Raw genomic sequence first — 21,083 nt, forward strand, 5'->3', positions numbered from 1 at the left:
CAACAAGAAATAAAAAGATCCATGGTGATACTTTAGCAACAAAGTTTATATATTTGTTTTTTTTTTTTTGCTAAGACGGATGATTCATATATATCTAGTATAGATACATCCAATAAAGTCAGAAAGTAAAAGATTTCGGATACAGCAGCTCTTCCTTTCCAATCCACAGGATGCCTCAGCAGTGACTAGCCACGTAAGATACCACTCAATCTGCGGTCCCATTTGCATCTCTAAATACATGCTTGACCTAAGTCTATATATTTATTTTCAAAGAAACGCCTCACTATTGATTAATTCTTTTTCCTTTTCATTTCTAGCTGCCAGATTTAAAAACATTTATACCCTCCATAGGAACAAAAAGCCCAAACCACTACCGCCATGATGCATGCTAGAGCAAGGCATGCACGCCGCCAGACGTCCGAGGTCGGCACCTGCAACCCCTGATTCTACTTTCCAGGTCAATGATAAAAATATCTTTATTTCACGAAATGCACTCTCTTTGTTTCTTTTTTCTCTTCCTAGAACGAAATAATAATATATTAATATACAAAATTCTAAGAAAGCACGGTGAGCCAATGCGAACCCGAGGAAAATCACGTGAGGGACACGTGACCGGAGCTAGTCTCTATAAGAGAGGCCTCCCCCTCCCACACGCTCCTCTCTTCTCGTCTTCCCTCATTTGCCCTCTCTCCGCCATGGATTCCAAGGGAAATCCCCAAAACTAATTCCCTCCTCTCTCTCTATCTCTATAGCTCAGATCCCTTGTAGCCCGGGCGCTCGCCAATCTCCTATCGTACGCCCCGATAGGTCCCCTCCCGGCCCTTTCTTCCCTTCTTAACCCCTTCCTCTTCCGCCTCTTTTATTCGCCTCATTTGGGCCGGCGGCCAAGCTAGAAACCCTAATTCCCTCGCCGTCGGTTCCCGGGAACCCCATTGGAGGGTCGTCCGATTGGAGCCGATCCCGCCTCGGGGCGGAGGATGGGGAATCACCGCGAACGGCCCTTGAAGGAGCTGTATGATGCCACGAGGAAGATCTCGGAACCGGAGGCATGTAGAGTTTCCCCCTTTATTCCTTCTGGTTAGGGTTTCTTGTTCGCCCTCGACCAATGGATTCTTTTGAGGCCTTTCGCGACCCAAATTATTGGATTTCTTGTCGTTAGGATTTGGTTGTTTGCTCATGTCATGTCATTATTGCTGGACATGATAGATGGAAGTGGGAAATTAGTTTTTTCCGGGGCTTTTGTGGGAGAAATATTTTTCCCTGTTTTTTATTTCACAATAAATCACTCTAGCTTGTGGTTTTATAGGGTTTCTGAGTTGGAAGCATGGTTGCATTGCATAGTTGTTTGCGCAGTTGATTCCGTTGTGCATCTGTTTGGGTAGGTAGCGAGAAATCGTTGATGTTGGTATGTGAATAGATCTTGAAGTACCATCAGATTAGGTGTTCTTTGTGTGGTTTGTTCATAGTGATAGTTTGTTGCTTTTTTGGTTGCTGAATTTAGTAGTTTTATGATGATAATTGTGATTGATGTGTGTTTCCAGTCTGCTTTCTAGATCACTCCAGTATTGCAAGGGACTTGTCGGATCCAAGGACCTATTTGTGAGGCTGTCTATGATCTACGGGGGACAAATTCGGTAGGAGGCATATTTGACATATTTGAACTTGGTTCCTTTTCTTCTAAATATAGCAAATTTATTTGGCATTTTCCTTACCAATGTTATTTTCTAAAGGTTAGTATGATTGATCTTTGTGAAACACTCAATTAGTTGCTTCTTAGATTCTTCATAGTAAGACTACATGACCCTTATTCATGTTACTTCTTAGACTATTCATAGTAAGATAGCATACTAACATATGCGAGACCAATGGTTACAAGGCATGTTAAACAATGTGGTATAAAGGTGGTCGAGGGACTGCATAGCGCATATGTATTTTGTGGATTGCATTTACGAGTACTTATGCGGTTAGTAATTTAAGATTTAAAATAAATAAAATATATATGATAGTGACTTTTTTTATAAATCGTAGCATTGATAATGAGTAATTAGTATTTACTACTTAATTCTAATATCCAGTTGCAATAACTATAACTTAATTAACATATTGACATTATTATAATATGCGTATCTAACTTGCTTGAAACGTACATACAACACAACTAAGGCCCCATTTAGCTTAGTAGTAGATGTCTATAGACCTTTGGGCAGTAGAGATTTTACTAGTAGAGCTTTTAATAAAAGCTGCTTGCATTCCTAAAGTATTGTGGAACTTTAATATTTATTTAGTAACCAAACTGATAAAGTGCTTTTAGTATCAAGAACTGATAATGAAAGATATTACATGGTATTTTCAATTGTCTAATTGCTTGTATTATCAAAATTGTTATTATAAAATATTTTTAATTGATAAATTATTTATTTTGATATTTAATCTAAATAATTTAATAAATAATAATGTTAAATTTATTATAATACGATAGTATATCATAATATTATTATGATATAATAGGATATTATTATTTAAGTATATTATAAAAATACTATATTATATATTATTATAATATAATAAAACTATATCATTACAAAATAACCATTATATTATAGTAATAATGATAATGATAATATAATACTAATATAATGTCATAATATAATATTATAACTTTATACTACTATTATGTACCGTTAAAAAATGATATTATAAATTATTGTTAACTTATAATTTATTTTAAATTATTTTTAAAAAATCATTGCTAGGACTTGAACCCGTGGCAAAAAATAGCTTTCTAACATATCTCAAGTATAACTTATGCTAACTTTTGCCAAAAGCTCCAAACTGGAGCTTTTTTTCTAGAAGACCATTTTCAGCTTTTGAAAGAGCCGGAAAGCTATTTCAAAATTTTTACCAAACACCTCAAAATCATTCAAAAGAGTTTTTGGCTCTCCAAGAAGCACTTTTTGGCCCTTTACAAACAATGGCAAATAGGGCTTGAAAGGGTTATGTGGTCGCACAATGATAAGTAGGCTACATATGTAATCACACAATGCAAATCCTAATATGTGTATCTGCAAAGTGCTAAGCAAACTATCCTTTTGGCCTATATTCAGCCCAACTGCATATATTAGCTACATAAGGCATGTGGTACGGTTAGAGGACCGCATATGCATATGCAACCATATATGCGACCTTATGCACTGCATTTTGAAATAATGATATTGAAAATCAAAATGATACCTCAGACAAGAGCTACATGTACCATGACAGAAATTAAGAGCATATGTGCAACAATAGTCAATACCTTTTCATTTTCTAATGGTTTTTATTAAAGCATTATCATTTGTTTTCAATTTTGAAATTATTTTCCAATACCATTTTGCCAACTTGATTGGTAAGTTTTAAAAACATTCTGCTTAATGCTCTTCTAAATGTTATTTGTTATACACATGCTTAGTATGTTCCTGTAATGCAGTTTTAGTCTATATGTGGATTGCATATACTGATTAGTAGTTATTCACCCATACCAGAGTTTGATAATTGTTTGCTTGTCTATGCTTTACATGTATAATATGCATCTTTTTCAAAATAAAAACCGGTACATATTCTAGATTTCTTAACTATATCTTTTTTTTTAATTCTACACTTTGTTGTCGTGCCGGATCCTGACACATATCTCTTCCTATGAGATAAAATTAGGGTGCTTTTATTATTATGAGGAAGCAATTAGACTTAGGCAAAACCACCTAGCCCAAGTTTGGGTTGAATGATGTTTAGCTTACCGTCAGGGCTAAGTCCAAAAATTCTCTTGAAAGCCAAACCCTAGCTCAAACTCAAGCCTAGAATGAGGCCTAAATAGGCTTGACTACACTAGGCATGCATGTTGGCCCAAATTTATGCTTGATTTGGAGAAAGGGCACTGCAGAGGAAAGATGCCAAGTTCGCCAAGATCATTAGAGTTCCAAGGGAGCTGGTTCAGGCCATGGGGATTGACGTGGGGGACAAGGCTGATGTTGCCATAGTAGATTGATGGAGAGAAAGGGTTGAGATTGTGGATTAGTGGAGGGCAAGAAGCCAAGGTCATTATAGTGGATTGATGGAGGGAAGGAGGTTAATGCTATCATGAATTGGCAAGGGTAGAGGTCATGGTTCTTGTAAATCAGTGCATGGAAGGAGACTGAGGTGGCAATTGGTGTAGGGGAGGAGGTTGTGAAGCCATGGATCAACAAAAGGGAGGAGAGAAGGTGAGAAACTTGCAATGGCAAGAGATGAGAAGAGGCGAAGAGAAAAGGAGAGAAGGTCATCAATGTTGAAAGAGGAGAAGAGATGGAGGGAGGAAGTTTCCAAAACTAGATATAAAATATATATTAAAAGAATAGGTACATATAATATTAATTGTTTCATAGTTTCAGGCTCCAATTTAGGCTTGAGCGGAGCCAATGCTTGAGCTGGTTCTAGTTTATTCGGGCCTTAACTTTTAGGGTTGGCCTAATCATAAGGTTTACAATTATTAGTCCAACTGGGCTCATTTCCAGTCCCGTGATTTATACTCTTTGAACATTAGAAAGTTGCATATTCATGGACAAGATGATATGTTTGGGGCAAAAGATGGTCCCTGCTAGATTCATTAAGATGAAAAAATTGCTTTTGCATGGACTATGATTATTTGCACCTTACTATGAATCTCTAGTTTCTATATATCCATTTTAGGCACTACTCAATGCAGATGTAAAGGGTCTTCAATACATGATTTTTTTTGGTTTATAAGTACTTTAGACCTTATCGGTCATAACTGATGATTTAGATTTTCGTTTTATGACCGCTATCCTTGAATCTTGTAGGCAAGGCTAGCTGAACTAGTACCAGAACCCGTGCCGGTTGGCTACTAGTTCGGTACAGTACTGATTTGGTACAGGGTGAAGCGGGTAGTTCACCTTGGTTCAATAGACCATTTTCAAGCCTTTTGAGATATTGAGGGGGGGCTGAACCTGTTCGAGCCGAGCGGTTCAAACCGGTGCGAACCGAGCAGTTCAAGCTATTTTTTGAAAAGAAGCGCCGTTGGTTTGGTGCTGGTTGAACCGGGCGGTTCGGCCTAGTTCAGCAAACCATGCTTGTAGTACTATGAATCTCTAGATTCTGGATGTCCATTTCGGGCACAACTTCATACATAGGTAAGGGGTTTTCAGTACATGATTTTTTTGTTTACAAACACTTGGGACCTTGCAGGTCATATCTAATGATTTAGATTTTCCATTTCATTTAGATTTAGATTTATAGTAGAAAACCAATATTTTAAGATCAGTCCTGACTAGCTGATCGGGGTTGAATTGTTAACTAGCTAGATCCGTGGTTTGGATAAATCCAAAATGAGGAAAACCTTTGTATTTTATAAGAACTGCTTGGACTGGTCATTCAATTGGCAACCTGTTCGACTGTTTTGGTTATAGATCAATAGCTAGTTCATTATTTATTATAAAAAAAACTATTTCTTCCTCGAATTAGGAGTGGGGCTTTTTCAATATGGGCAAAAAAACAGCTGCAGCTTCCTCTCGTGTTTTCTCTCAACCTTGCTGAAGTCCTTAAACTTGACCTATAGTATTAGAACTTGTCCACCAGGTAAATCTGGGTGGGAGAATTGGCACTGAATCCCTCCCTTTCCAGTCCTTACTCTCACCCCCCAGGCTCTATAACTTGACTTTGGCCGAAGCCATCTCAAGCTTCTCTTATGCACAGAAGTTGGCTATGGCTTCCCATCGCCTCTTAACCCTCAAGTTGCATCACTTAAGGCCTCAAAACTTAAACCCTCAAGACTCAAACTCAAGACTTATGGTTTCTTCATTGAAGGTGACTTGGGTGAGGAAAGAAGAAAGTGGTCATCACTCCTTGCCTCTCAAGTGTCTCATCGCTTTAGACCTCAACCTCAAGCTTTTGATGCTCAACCGCTTTTATATATGTCAATTTGTACATTGAAGCTCTTCTAACTTGATGATATTATGACTTCTTTTTTATTGAGAATTTTGATTAGCGATTCTATTTATTTTTCTATTCATTATTAATTGGTGGTTTATTCTGTCATGATAACATCGTTTTTCTTTTTGTTTGACCCAGTGTTTGAATAGGTGGTCAATAACCCAGCCTGCTTGGACAAATAATATGGTTTTTAAAACATTGCATAAATTAAGTTATAATGGAATTCCAAAGTGTCACATAATTTTAAAGTGATTGGTCAATCGGTTGGACCAGTAGGTCAAATTAAACCATGATAGCATAGTACGGGCAATTTGAGTTGAGTCCAATCAATTGACTGATGCTAGTTGACCCATGTGATCAAGTTAAATTAGTCCTGATTAGGTATTAACCCTGCTTGATTATGCATGTAGGGTTGGATTTTTGTCAAGCCAATTCTATTGGATATGTTAATGGGATTAGCTCACAGTGTGTACCTTAGTTCCTAGCAGATCTCTTCTAATTGCATAATGTTAACTGTTCTCTTTGATATGATTCCTTAGCTCTGAGGACCATCGTACTGTCTGTTCTTTTGTTATTTTCGCTGCCACTACATACTTTTGCAATATTTAGTATGTTGCATGTTTCATCTCTATGCAGTAGTAAATGCCTACTTCAACTGTATGGGGAACATTTTCTGAGGACCATCGTACTGTCTGTTCTTTTGTTATTTTCGCTGCCACTACATACTTTTGCAATATTTAGTATGTTGCATGTTTCATCTCTATGCAGTAGTAAATGCCTACTTCAACTGTATGGGGAACATTTTCTGTTTCCGTTCTACCTGCCAATTTTGTCTCATTGATGATGTTTGTCTGCTTATTAATAAGATGCCAGATATTTTAGTGTGTTTGTGTCATACTTTTATTGTTTTTTGAATGAGGTCCTGCATTTACTGTTAAATACCAGGAATGGAGATTATCTGCGTCAGACATAGTTGAGTACATAAACACATAGATGTGCTTGCATGTTCCTATAAACCTCCAGTGCAGTCTGTCTGTATCAGTTGCGAAGCTCTAAGGCCATAATATTTGATATATGATGTTTTAACAATTTGCCTATTAACTTTTTCATTCACTTGTCTTTAATAGGGCTATTTTCCAGTTGAAGAAAGGAGGTTACTTGTGAATGAAAAACTTCGCAGCAGAGCAGAATCTGGTACGTGCAACGTGTGTTCTGCTCCTTGCACATCTTGTTTGCACTTGAAGCGAACCATGCCACTCATGGAATCAAAAATCAAAGATGGGCTTTCGCATAACACCTCTGGGAGAAAAGAAGATGATAGTTGTTCTTTCTTTGGTGGCAAAGGGCCTAATTATAAGGGCAGAGAATGTGATGACCAGCAGCATGCATCTAATGAAACTAGTAATTTACTAAGCTCTACTTCAAGTTATGATTCATGTTTTGAAAATTGTGAAAGTAAAGCGCAATTACGAGTCTCAGTTACAGATGGTGCATCAGAAGATGTTAAAATACCCCCTCCAGAGTCTTCAGATGAAGCAGTTAAGCTTCTCTTGGAGCAAACCACTGTTACTGCTCATAATTCATTTCCCTCTGACAGCCAGACAACATCTGATCTGCCCCATCAAACACTCTCAGGTCTAGTTGATGAGCATCATGTTTTAGAATACCATGGGGATAACGTTTCATGTATTTCTGTAGTTGAGGATAAGGATACTGATACTGCAGTCCATGCTCCTTGTACGGACTCGGAAAATACAAATTCAACATCCAGGATTCCATCAAATGGTAATTTGCTTGCCAGAAAGGATGAAAAGCCAGTTCAGACTGAAGCTCTCCATGATCATCATATTGATGAAATAAAAGAGATTCAGAATGACTTTAAAAGGCCTGGCACATGCCTTGAAGTATCCTTACCAAAGAATAGTGGTTCTAGTTTTGCAAATGTTGGCTCTTACCCCAAATCTGAACATTCTGAGTTCCATCCATCAAAAAGTGATAATTCTTCTTTTCATGATTCTTTTTTCAAGGAAAGAAATGCATGTTCGCAACTTCCAGCAGAAATTTTGAAATGCTATGTAGCCAACGAGGAATCTTCACTAGCAGGAGAATTGGCTGCTGGCAGTGTTGACGGGCAAGAAAATACTGCACTTGCAAACAGTGATATTAATAAAGCAAGCAGCATAACAAGTGAACCTACTTCAGTTTCATTGAATGATACTGATGATGCCAGGAAGTGCAGCTTCATGAAAGAGCCATCACCAAAGTCCAGTTCATTGTTAGAGACAGCTAATATGGAGGTTTCCAAGACTCAACCTCAGACTACCTCTGACAGTGAAAATTCTGCAGAAATTGAGGATGATGTAAGTGCCTTTCCTAGCTTCAATTTCTCTTATAGAATATCTTGTTTAATGCACTCAGAATCTTTACTTTCTTAAATGATTTTAACATATCAATGAGGTTGCATTTGAACCACAACAGAAATGCTAAATAATTCATCAATAATAAATTATAGGCAAAAAATAAATAAAGACAGATGATCCTCATCAAGGATGTGCAGAAAATGGCAGAACTATAAGCAAGTTTTAGTAGCATGAAATTTTGTAACATACTTGGCCGGTACTCACTGTTCTGCACACCTCCTTTTGCTTCTCTTTTCTTTTTTATCTTTTCCCTTTTGTTGTCTGAAGATATTGTAGGCTGCTTATCCATCTCTAAACCATGCCTAGTTATATTGTGTTTGCAGCATGGTATGCCATACCGGTCCGAACCGAATAATACGGAGCATACCGTACCGTACTGGTTCGGTACAGATACCGGTACAGATGGCATATTGACACTCGATACACTAAAAAAAAATTCGTACCGTACCGTATGGTACCGACACTGTGCTAATGTAGCATTAGTACGGGGTTCGGTACTAAAACGGCGAACCTTGGTTTGCAATATTTTATGTTCAGTTGTACGTGTTTGTTCACAATCTCTTTTTTTTCTTTTGTTGGTTTCAGAAACAAAGTAGGAAGGGTATTCTTAAAATTAGAGAGTTGTTATGATCGTGTTCAAATCCTTTAAATCACAGCCTCATCTTTGGAGATGTAGATATGAAGTTTGCTACCCAAAAAAAAGGAAGGATAAATATCTTCATTACATCAGCTAGCACAAACTAGAAGTTCATATCATAATTTCTTGTGTTACACTGAAAAGGATGTTAAATCTACCATAACCTGAAACATTAAAAAGATAACGGATTGATAGCATATCTTTGTAGCTATTTCAAAATTGCATTAGTTGCAAGAGTTCTCATGTGTAAGTAAGTATTTATTAAACTGCATCAGAGAAATTTGAACTTTCTTGTTTAGGTCATTTCTAAGTTTGAAAGATAACATCTTCTGTTTTCCTGTTGAAAGTCCATGCCTGCAGCTTGAGCGAGTTGTTGGTCTCCAGCACCAGTTTTTTTTTTTTTTTTTAAAAGAATAGCCATGATCATAATTATTAAGCCTTCTTGTAATTCTTTGTGGTCAAGTTCACAAATCCTTCCTTGCCAGTCATAATTATTAAGCCTTCTTGTTCATAACCTAATAACTACTACTATTAAATTCATTTATTTGGATCATACAGACTAATGTTAATGCAATGAATGCATTTCTCGCTTTCATTTTTTCATATATATTTGTGATAAGCTCACAATAACCTATGAAATTTTGCTCACATAGAAAAATGGCTGATTTTTTTTTCTTTTTTGAAATTTTTTGAGACATTTTATTAATCTTAAAAAAAAGGAACAAACCTAGGATGGTAGGAAGATTTATCTTAAATATAGACCCTTAGAGATTACTTCTAGCAAGCACATCATTAAAAAAAACAACTTATTCCTATGGAGAAGTTGAAGATTTATTCTGATTGAGTCTGTGAGGTAGTGAAAATGATCTGTAACAGACTTTACAGTTTACTCTTCAGAGGTCTTCGCTGAGACAATGGAGTAGAATCCATATAGCTGATCCCAAACTAATTATATAGTGTTTGTGATTTATTTTTATTGTTTTCCAGAAGATGCAATCTAATTGCTTCCTATGATCTACAAGAGCGTAGAAAGAATGTCTGTCTCACAATTCAATTGATTGACTAGTGATTTGCAGTCTGGGGTCATGAAGCATAGCCAAACTTGTGTGCCTTTGGACATTATTTTCATTTTTTTATTTTCAAAAACAGAAAATAAAATGCTCTTTCTATTTTTTAAAAGTTTCTTAAAATAGAAACATGCTTGGTATAGTCAATTGTTTTTAAAAATACAAACATGTTGATGGTGGCGGAGGTGTGGTAGTAATGATGGAGGCAGTGGAGATGCCGGTGGTTTTGGTGGCAGGTGCGATGGTGGTATAGCGGAGGTAACGGTGATTGTAGGGATGGTGGCGGGACATCAAAGGTGACGACAATGACAGTGATGGCACTACACTGGTGGTGGGGTTGTTGACAATGTGGCAAAGGTGACGATGATGATGCTTGCAGTGATGGCACCACACTGGTGGTGGTGTTGTTGACAATGTGGCAAAGGTGACGATGATGATGCTTGCAGCGTGGTGGAGATAGCAACAACGATGGTGGTAGCATGGTGGCTGGCAATGTGATGGAGGCAGTGGTGATGACAACAATGGTGTAGCAGTAGCATTAGTACTAGTGGCAGGAGTGCCAGCAATATGGTGGAGGCGGCAATGATGGCTATGGTGTGGTCAAGGTGGCGATGGTGGCGGCGGCGACGATAGTGGCAATGGTGGTGGTGGCAAAAGCAGCAACGGTGGTGGTGGAGTTGGTGTTGATTTTGGTGGTAAAAGTATGAGTTTCTTGTTTCTGAAATATTGAGAGTAAGGATTTCTTACTCCATTTCTTCTAAAAATAATGAAAATGTTTTTTTTTTAAAATAGAAAAATTAACAAATAGTTCCAAACATGTTTTTTTTCTCAGTTTCTATTTTAAAAAATAGAAAACAAGAAACAAAGTGATGCCAAATAGGCCCATAACCACTGATTTATTATTTAAAAGAGCTAACTCTACAATCAAAGAGAATTGGCTGATATAAAAGCATTTAGGCCCTGTTTGGGGGAGCTGTTGGCAGTAGAGCTGTTGGAAGTAGAGCTGTTGGAAGTAGAGCTGTCTGAAGTAGAGCTGTTATAAAAAGCTGTTTGTTGTTTGGTAACTACATTTGTAAAGTGCTGTGGTACTTTGTTTTGTGTTTGGTAAATAAGCTGAGAAAGTACTTTTATATGACAAAATTACCATAAAGGACATTGCATAGTATTATACAACAGAACATAATAAAACATAACATAAATTAATACATAAATATACGATATAGTATAATATTATTGTAATATAAAATAATATTATGTTAATATAGCATAATAGTAATATAATTATTAGAGTAAATTAATATTTGGTAATATAACATAATATTAAATTATTTAACATAACATTTTAATGTATTATGATATAATGTAATATATATTATATTTATAGTATAATACAATAATAAAAGTATAAAATATTATAATTATTATTATAAATTAATTTTCCATAATATAACATAATATTAAATTATTTAAAATAACATATTAATGTATTATAATGTAATGTAATATAATATAATATTTATAGTATAATACAATAATAAAGGTATAAAATATTATAATTATTAGTATAAATTAATTTTTCATAATATAACATAATATTAAATTATTTAACATAACATATTAATGTATTATGATATAATATGATATGATATTATATTTATAGTATAATACAAAAATAAAGGTATAAAATATTATAATTGTTAGTATAAATTAATTTTTCATAATATAACATAATATTAAATTATTTAACATAACATATTAATGTATTATGATATAATATAATATGATATTATATTTATAGTATAATACAAAAATAAAGGTATAAAATATTATAATTATTAGTATAAAATAATTTCCCATAATTTTCCATAAAATAATTTTCCGCGGTCCAGGGGCTCTTCTGTGTGGTCCACGCTCGAGGAGGACCTCAGCGTGGGCCGCGAGGTTGATGATAAAAAAAAAAAACAATAGATTGATTTTGAAAGGTATGGAAATGGAATAAAATTTTTTTCTTCTAAAATGTGGTTCAAGAGATGCATACAAAAATTGAAAAGAAAAATACATTTTCTTACGAAAGGGAGTCTGACGGCTTGGGTTCTTGGCTCCAGCAGATTTTTAGGTTTATACAGGGATAAACTATGTAATTATGTTATTTTAATATGGACATTTTTGTCAAAAATACAGCTTTCCGAAAAAGCTGAAACAGCTTCCTCCTAAAAGCTCCAAATTGGAGCTTCCTCCCAAAAGCTGTTTTCAGCTTCCCGCAAAAGCTGAAACAGCTTTTTGAAAAATTTACCAAACACAGTTTTTCATCTAAAAGTACTTTTGGAGGGCCAGAAAGTGCTTTCTGGCCCTCCAAAAGCTCCCCCAAACAGGGCCTTAGTAGAAATCAGTTAGTGTCATGATTAAATGGCGTCCATTATTGGAAATAAGATTTGGTTCATTATTCAAATTTCTAGCAGCACCACCAATCTAAAATGGCTTAGATTTGGGCATGCTAGTCAGCAGTTACAAAACTAGGATTCGTAGTTAACAGGAAATATGTTGGTGAGAAATGTACCTGCGAATGCTTGTCGCCAAGCATTTACAGCATCTAGCCATATTGGATATTTCCTAATGGAGGTCATGTTTAAACAAATTTAGAAAACATTTGCAGCGATGATATTTTGTGAATTATTCTGAAAGTATTAAGAAAAGAAAGAAGACTTCTTTCTTGGCTAATATAATATTTGGGCAACATGCATTTGTTGAAATTTTTAAGAATGGTTTCATAATTTTATGAGAATTAGGTAACTAGGAGATTTGCTATTAAATCTCTGGTTGGCTAAATAGAGCAACCATTGGATTAGTGTGGGTTCTTCCCTTCACATTGAGAAAAAAAAAATCCTTTAAAGCGCTATGTTTTGGTAGGGCTATGCTTTCATAAATCCTAGATGCATCTTTCATAAATCCTAGATACCATACATCATTACTATGCTTTCATGGTTATCCTAATTTAAGTTTTGCTCTCAATTGCATATCAGAACAATGAATGTGTAGGACATCTGCTTAGGCGAGCACCGACTTTTCATAAGCATTCCAAGCTGTGAGGTCCAGCAGTACAACTGTGTCTGCATTTGACCTATATCACTGTGTTATATTATAACTATATTTGCTTACTCGTTTGAAAGCATAAACAGTGAATCTTACTCAGCCATCTAGGATAATTCTCTGTATACCTTTAATTTTAATGTTAATAGCAATGTACTGAAGAAGGGGGAAGAAAAAACATAATCAATTGGCTATAAGCTCAAAGCAAAAGAATTGATGCTAACAAATCAATTCACCTTGCATTGTTTGGTTGAAATTTGTTTCTTTGTCATTCTAGCCAACCATCCCATGTGGCTGTCATAGGATTGCTGCTTGTGGCTTTATTATCAAGTGATACTCAGAAGTTTATGACAGATTTTAGATGAAATGTATATGTATCTATCTGTTGCTTTTCAACTTCTCGACGTATAATTTCTTGATTATGTTTGGGTACTTTTTGGCACATGTCTTATGCTTTCTTGCTGATCAAAGAGGACAGATCTAGTCTTTTCTATGCAATCAGCTCAAAGGGCCTCCAAGAAGGCATCTTATTTAGATCAAATCATATCTGCATTCAAGCTGTTCTGGCACAAATAGTTCCTAATAATCTTCTGGGTTAAATCATGTTTCATTTTTCTGAAATTTCTCCCAAAATTCCAGTTTTAGCTGCTCCTTTCAAGCAGGTAAATTAAAAATCTTTTAAACTAATGGAAAATCTTTTCTTTGAAGTTCTAATATTTATGCTGAAGCAATTGAAATTTTGTCCTTAAGCCTGCAAAGCAGCAGTGCAACATATATGTTGTCAAAGTTCACGGTTTTATGTTATTTGTCTGATATTTTGTCTGCTCTTTGATTTAGGTAAAGGTCTGTGATATCTGTGGAGATGCAGGTCAGGAAGAGTTACTTGCTATTTGCAGTAGATGTAGCGATGGTGCAGAGCACATGTAGGCCCTTTTTTATTCTGATGCATGCTGCATTCTTAATAGTGTAACGGATAGCATTCCTTTTATTGGGGATAAACACATTAATGATCCTTTGCTTTTAACCAGTTACTGTATGCGAGTAATGTTGGACAAACTTCCAGAAGGTGATTGGTTATGTGAAGAATGCCAGCTCAAGGAGGAAACTGAAAATCAGAAAGTGGATAAATCTGAAGCTGCAAGTGAAATGCTAGAAATTCCTTGTTTGAATGAGAAAGCTCAGAGTTCTGGAAACACATTTAACCCTGAAGTTTTGCCTAATTTGGAGACCAAGGAAATCAATTCAGATGCCAAAGGGGGGGTAAAAGGACTTCAAAGTACTCAAGACTCGACTAAGAGGCATGGTAAGAATGTAGAGGTAACTTCAATTCCTAGCATCAAGGTTTCTGAGACAAGTGGTGGGTCAACAGGGATAACAAGTCCTAGGAAAAATACTGTATGGTCTCGTGAAAGTTCATTCAACAGCTTGGATGTTGGAAAAGTTAAGCCAGTTAACCCATTGCCATCATGTGGAGTTCAGTCAAGGAGTGGCTCTCAGCCCATTGCCCACTCACAAGCTTCTTTGGGTTCTAATTCATCCAAGATTGAAGCACAGTTTGAATCAACAAGAGGTAATTTTGCATATAATGTCTTCAGATTTGATCTGGATCGTTTTATAGCTAAGATATCTAATTTATTCATATATGGTCTACTGCAGGGTTATTATCAAAGTCAGCATCTTTCAACAGCTCAAAAATGCCAAAAGTCAAACAGTTGATTGAAAGTGTTCCTCTTAGGCAAAAAATAACCAGTTCCAGTGACTCAAAAAAGGAGGGGTTGCTCAAAACATTTACAAAATCTGCATCTTTTAAGAGCACAAACTCAGGCTGCAATACTGAGTCAGCAAATAAAATCCAGTCCCTTGATCCACTCCGGGCAGAGGAGCCAAGAGGAGGGAAACTGGTAAAAGAAAGAAATGTAATAAATAAGAAGAATTCTTCTGTATCAGATCGCCCTTCCATAAGTCCTTCTCTATCAGCTAGTACCAGCTCTCCTTTTACGAAGGTGGATATAAAGTTTCCACAGCATGTTGGGAAGTCCAATAAAATTCCTGATTTAAGCAATGTTGGCACTGATAGAGGATCAAACAATGCAAATAATTTAGGTAAATTAGTCCTCTAAAAGGGGACATGTACCTTGTTTGTATCTTATGTATTGGCCTAGTTCGCTATTATAATAACTTAACATTTCTTTACCATTTTGTGGCCTCTTAGGATGTAAAGAAGTAAAGAAACAGTCATCATTTTCATCAAGAACTTCTGGAAGTACTCCTTCAAATGGATTACGTAAGTCTGAGGATCAAAAGACTTATCAACCTGTCTCCAAGGAAAATGCCTGTGCAAGTTCTGCTGCTGTTGATAGAGCATGTTGTAATCCAGACTCAATCCAACAATGCAGTACACCTCAGGTTGCGGAATCGACACATCGAGATGATACAACCAAGGACCATACGCTTTCCAGTAGCTTGAGGCAAGCAGCTTCAGGAAGCAGTCGGTTATTACGGTGTCAAAGGTGTAATGAAACAGGTCATACAACCCAATTCTGTGCTGTCGACAAACTTCGCATGTCTGCTGTTAGGCCTTCAGCCGAGCGAAATTTAAGGGAGGGGAGTAACAGAAACAGTAAGTGGAAAGACGTGGTGGAAGCAATGAGTTCAAAAACTAGACCACTAAAAAATATTAAATCACCAGATCAATCTGTGGAAATTTCAACATCCAGTGCTGATCAGAATTCTCAAGTAACTTCTAAAGATTTTCAATCAGGTTCTTTAAGGTGTCCAAGGAATCTACCTTCCATGGAAGAAACAGCTGATGGGCAAGAAGTCTTTAGAAGCTCGGCTGATTTTAGCAAAGCAGCTGTCTTTCATGTGAAGCAGAAGACCTCGTACCAAGAGGAAACTGTATGTGTTCCAAAAGATGGCAATACAAATACCATTCTTAACATTTCAGAAAAGTTGAATCTGAAACCTCAGATGCAGATCTTGCCTGGTCAAGCTTCTGTTCTTGAACCTCCATTAAGGGCTTCAGTAATTCCAAAGCTTGAATTAATTTGGCAGTATGAACTTTGCTCCCTCATTTCGTATAGTGTATCCCGCTGTTTGACTTCATCTGGCTTAAATAACTAATCCATTAGATGGTGCTACCTAATTTTCAGTATGTCTGATCCTTTTTTATTTTTACATGCAGAGGTGGTTTTAAGGTGCTGAGAACTGGGGGACATTCTGAGATCTGTGATGGTCTTCAGGCTCATCCATCAACTTGTGTGTCACCAAAAGCACTTGAAGCAGCATTTAAGTTTCCTTGCATTATCCATCTGGAGGAAGTTCCTCGCCATGGCTCATGGCCTTCACAGTTTCAGAAGAACAGTCCTAAAGAAGATAATATTGCTCTTTTTTTCTTTGCTAAAGACATCGAGAGGTTGGTTTGTTCACAGAAGTTTCACTATGTTCTTGTAAATCTGCTACTGAGACCGCCATGCTGATGCAAAATACTAACTTCTCTATATGTTTGGTCTGACAGTTACAAGAATAATTATAGCAAGCTGTTGGAAACTATGCTTAAGAATGATTTAGCCCTGAAAGGGAACGTGGATGGGGCTGAACTTCTCATATTTCCATCAAATCTGTTACCTGAGAACTCTCAGCGTAAGAAACAGTCTCCTTTGCATATAGTTGCTGCAGTGGGTGTTTATCCATGCATAGTTGGTGCTGTAACAGCCACAGACAATATGTACTTCTGGCATAATTTTATGGATGCTCTTTTAATATACATGGAATTGTCATCTGATTCAAAAGATGCTCGCTATTTTTTTCAGGGTGGAACAACTTATTTTTCCTTTGGGGTGTATTCAGAGAAAGGAAGGAAAAAAGCTTAGATGACATGCCTGTTTTCCAGAAGCTCAATAGGCCCAATTTGAACATGGAGCCCTTGGATCAAGATTTGCCTGCCCCAATTATGTCAGGAGTTTCTCTCTCTCACGAGAATCCAAATAAGGAATTATCCAGGTCTGAAAGATCCCAGAAGAGGAAAAAAGTCAGTTCCACTAGCAGTGTAGATTTTCGAGATACTTCATCTTCAGGAATCAAGGATAGGGCCTGCAATGCACAAGAATATTCTTTTGTAAAACCCTTGCATCAGGAAGCAATTGATAATAATATGCCACTAAAGCTGACTTCAGGTTCACTCCCTGCAAGCAGCTTGGGAAAAAATGCTAATTGTACTTGTCCCGAATCAAATCTTCAGATGAACTCTGAGCAGTCATACCTAGGTGTTCATTTTGGTGTCACGTGGCTGGTAAGCTTTACTTAATTTTCCACAGGCATTTTTGCTGAATTTTATTATTTGTTAATGATTGCTACATCTTTCTCATATTCATTATAGGGATATCTCAAATGGTTCAAATGGCTATTGGGGATAATTTTTGTTATTGTTTCTGGGTGCAAATACTATTCAATAGCACATGGTGCATCACATCATAGCTGGAGTGTTCTGCCATAATCCTGCTATCAATCCTTGTGTGTTATCCAGAAACCAATTGTTTTAGTATATCCAATTCATTGTGTATGGAGCTTTTCTGTACACTTCTGACTTATTTTTTAAGCTAATGATGTGCTGTTGAGTGATTATTTTCTACATTAATCAGACTTGTTGCTAGCACTTAAAAGCATTTATAAAACAAGTAGCAGAAAGAAAAAGCATTGAGTTCGTTCATTGTTGGACTTTGTTTTCTTAAAGCTTACTCTTGCACAGAACCAAGCTGCAATAGGTTACAGTAGAGTTGATACCATCTTACTATCTGTCCATGCATGAAATTAAGATCAAGGATAGAAACTTAACATGAAGAAGAGGTAAATAGGATTGCCGTGGGTTGGCATGAAGTCAAACAAAACTTTAGTAAGTGGCGGCGGTGCTTTGAACAACTTTTGTTAGCCAGGCTAATTCTTCTCTGGAGCTCAGTCCTGGAAACTCTATATGGCTCCTCATGCCTCATGGTTTTACTTTTCATGGTTGATTGAGTGTCACTAATCTAGGGAACCGAGCTAGACTGCTAGAGCATACTTTAATCAACTGGGTTGTGATTCTCTGCTCAGTTTAGATCTTATTTTGTAATCTCATAGCACGTCCAACTATCTTTAAGGTGGGCTTGTTGATCATGACACCATATAATACCTATCATTGGATACCTATATTATGTCCGATATCTGCGAAGTTCTTAGACAACTCATCTACCTATGCATGCTTCTTGCACAGATTGGTGATGATCACCAGCCTGTATTAATCTCTGGTGCACATGCACAATGTATACATCCTGGGTAATTTGAGTTTTCCATGCTTTGTATTGCTGCTGCTTTTTCAACTTCACATCCTCCTAACATGTACTCTTCTTCCCGCAGAATAATTTCAGCGACAATTCAGATGGCAGAGAAGATTCAGAGCATATATGTCATGTTCAAGCAAATAGCATACAGAGTAGCCATGATGAAGATGGAGTATTGCCCACCTTCTCAGTTTCCTCATATTGCGGACAAGGTGATTTTCTCGTTTTTCTGTTATACATTTTATCTGATATAATCAAGTATTTCAGCTTATTCTCTCTCAACTTTTTCAATAAGTAGGTACTGAAATCAAGCAGAAAAACAGCTTTATGAACAGTGAATCTGTTTTGAATGACGACTCACTGGATAATCTGCTAGAGATAGACCATGTCAGCTCAAGGCATAACAGGAAACCAATGCAATCAAACACCATGGATAAACTGTCACATGTTCCTGGTGAAACAATTCTGCAAAATGAAGAGGCAAACTGTTCCATCAATGATGAAAAGGAAAGCAAGAAGATGAAGCTTGACAATGGAATATTTGCTGGTTGTTCTAGAGAGGAAATTTTGAGTGCTAAATTGTCATCGAAAGTACATCCACTGTCATCTAGCTTCACGAATGATAGCATCCATGCTGAGACAATGCCTGAGAGCTCAAGAAGTGTTGTAAGGAACTTCTTTCCAGTGGATTCAGGTCCTATAAGGGGTAAAAGGGCAGAGGACTTCATATATCTTTCTTCAGATGATGAAGATTTGCCAGAATCCAATGCCCCAGATCTTAAACTAGCTTTGGGAGGAAAAAAGAAATCACTGGGACAGGATATTTTGCCCTTATTTCCTCCAAAGGTTGGTGAAAAGAGTAACCAAGATAAGCCTCCTGGTCCTGCAGTTGTCGATGGAGATGATGTCTCGGCATCACTTTCTCTATCACTTGCTTCCCCTGCCTTGGTGAAGGAACAAACATCCAAATCTGTTTCAAAAACAGGGCAGATGATGCCTGAGAAGCCCGGTGCTAACACATCTTTTTTCTTTTTTCATGGCTTTACTGACACTTGAATCAATCAAGAGCATGCTTGGCTTTTAATTTTTCGAAGGGTGTAGTCAAGAGTATACTGATCATTGAGGATCATCGAGGGCAATGTCAGAGCCTTGCCCATATGTTCATTATCCATGCAAAATCCATTTCACTTTCTTCTTCGACTTTCTTTTTTCACTTCTTGCTTCAGGGTGCAGTCTCGCAGCTGTTGTATATAGAAGGCAGGCTGCAATTTTTACACCATATGGGTGCACCATGTGGGGCTCTCAAGATATTTATTTTGTAAGTCATCGTGATTACACTTTTTTGCCTTGTTATGTCTATTTTGTGAAAATATATGGGGCATGTTTTAACAGATGGCTGTCTAGATGTAGATGGTCACTAAGATATACCAGCTACTCGCATGAGAAAGAAGCATGCCAAAAGGCAGCACCTGTCCTCTCTGCGCAACACAGGTGGATGATTTGGATATTACTGAAGCACTTGCTTGCCGAATGGTGGTTGTCTCCCAAGCTGCAGCTTCCGTTTCTCATTTCCTGATCAATGGAGGTTCACCTCAGGTCACAAGAAATTCATCATGTACACTACGTTGCAGCACTTATCTGCTTGGGATGGTATGTTTCGAGAGAGGGTCCAATGGTTATTCAGGTACAGCATGGATTACAACAAAATATCTTTCAATGAAGGATATCTGGCTGGTGCTTCATTGAAATCTGCAAGTTATTTCTCAGTTGGATATCTTTGCAGCTTGTCATGCTCCCTGGGCTTAACTTTCTGTTGTGCTTCACATTTTCTGTAGTTTCCGAGTGAGAGGAGCAGGGGAGAAAGTTTATGATCTCATCAATGGTCATGCCCAAGCCCATATCACCATGCGAGACCTGAAGCGTAAGAAGAGATCCTTGTATGGTGGTGCTTGCAGATGCACCGAGAGATGCACTGTTCAGATTATAAAGTATCAGAGATGATTATTCTATTTAATATTTGTAGTTGCTAGGCAGACAAAAAGATGGACTGTACTGGTACCTTACATTATAAAGGCATATCAAAGGGCTTGCCGGTTAAACTAATTAGTCCAAATTATGCGTGGAGGCTCAAAAAGTGGAGTATGATTGCTTTTGAAGGAAAAAGAATTCCAATTCTCGTTCAGTTCAAGCCATTCATTGTGCATATCATCATAGGATAAACCCTTGATTTCCAATATGTTGGCCTCATTTTCAACATGAGAGAGTGTGAGATGAGGAACCACTCAAAATGCAAAACCCATCTTTTAGTGCGTCACAGCGCTGATGAGTGTTGGGATTTTTACATAACTTTTCGAAAGAAATTACTATTTTTATTCTTCCTTTGCAATTTTATGCTTCCATGCTCTGAACTGTTGCATTAACAAGGGGGTCTGCTAGTACCAATCTTGTAACTTACAGGAGAAGCTCTTTTGGTTTTCAATTGCTGAATGCAAGCTTCAGTACGCAAAATGTTGCAACTTGACGCCCAACCAGGAACTTTGGCTTAAATTGCAGGTGCTGGGTACAATCAACTCAGATGCAGCCAAGTTGCTCTTGT

The 21,083-nt window shown here is 37.0% G+C and overlaps 1 protein-coding gene across 11 annotated transcripts; it reads left to right on the forward strand.

Moving 5' to 3' along the window:
- Window positions 1–669: 669 nt before the first annotated feature.
- On the forward strand, window positions 670–20,669 carry LOC103714039. Of its 11 annotated transcripts, none has more exons than XM_039114908.1 (15): window positions 670–1,046; window positions 1,542–1,634; window positions 7,089–7,362; window positions 7,989–8,321; window positions 14,010–14,095; window positions 14,201–14,742; window positions 14,829–15,275; window positions 15,385–16,225; window positions 16,357–16,587; window positions 16,690–16,814; window positions 16,985–17,463; window positions 18,564–18,699; window positions 18,786–19,805; window positions 19,892–20,171; window positions 20,323–20,669. In XM_039114908.1, the coding sequence occupies exons 3-13, from the start codon at window positions 7,240–7,242 to the stop codon at window positions 19,541–19,543; spliced, it is 4,101 nt and encodes a 1,366-aa protein (XP_038970836.1). In that variant the 5' UTR covers window positions 670–1,046; window positions 1,542–1,634; window positions 7,089–7,239; the 3' UTR covers window positions 19,544–19,805; window positions 19,892–20,171; window positions 20,323–20,669. The 11 variants fall into 11 exon arrangements, with proteins under 11 accessions (XP_038970836.1, XP_038970829.1, XP_038970831.1 ...); XM_039114901.1 differs by having other exon boundaries at window positions 1,554–1,634; window positions 7,089–8,321; window positions 14,201–14,475; window positions 14,542–14,742; XM_039114907.1 differs by having other exon boundaries at window positions 875–1,378.
- Window positions 20,670–21,083: the final 414 nt, after the last annotated feature.

The sequence above is a fragment of the Phoenix dactylifera genome, chromosome 17, assembly GCF_009389715.1.
Source record: "Phoenix dactylifera cultivar Barhee BC4 chromosome 17, palm_55x_up_171113_PBpolish2nd_filt_p, whole genome shotgun sequence".
Taxonomy (NCBI): domain Eukaryota; kingdom Viridiplantae; phylum Streptophyta; class Magnoliopsida; order Arecales; family Arecaceae; genus Phoenix; species Phoenix dactylifera.

Bases quoted from the DNA above. Each gene is read 5' to 3' on its own strand.
- LOC103714039 (XM_039114899.1), top strand. From the start codon at position 978: ATGGGGAATCACCGCGAACGGCCCTTGAAGGAGCTGTATGATGCCACG. The intron at 16,226-16,356 runs GTATGAACTTTG...TTTTACATGCAG, and splicing joins AAGCTTGAATTAATTTGGCA to AGGTGGTTTTAAGGTGCTGA. The intron at 16,815-16,984 runs GTAAGAAACAGT...TATTTTTTTCAG, and splicing joins GTTACCTGAGAACTCTCAGC to GGTGGAACAACTTATTTTTC.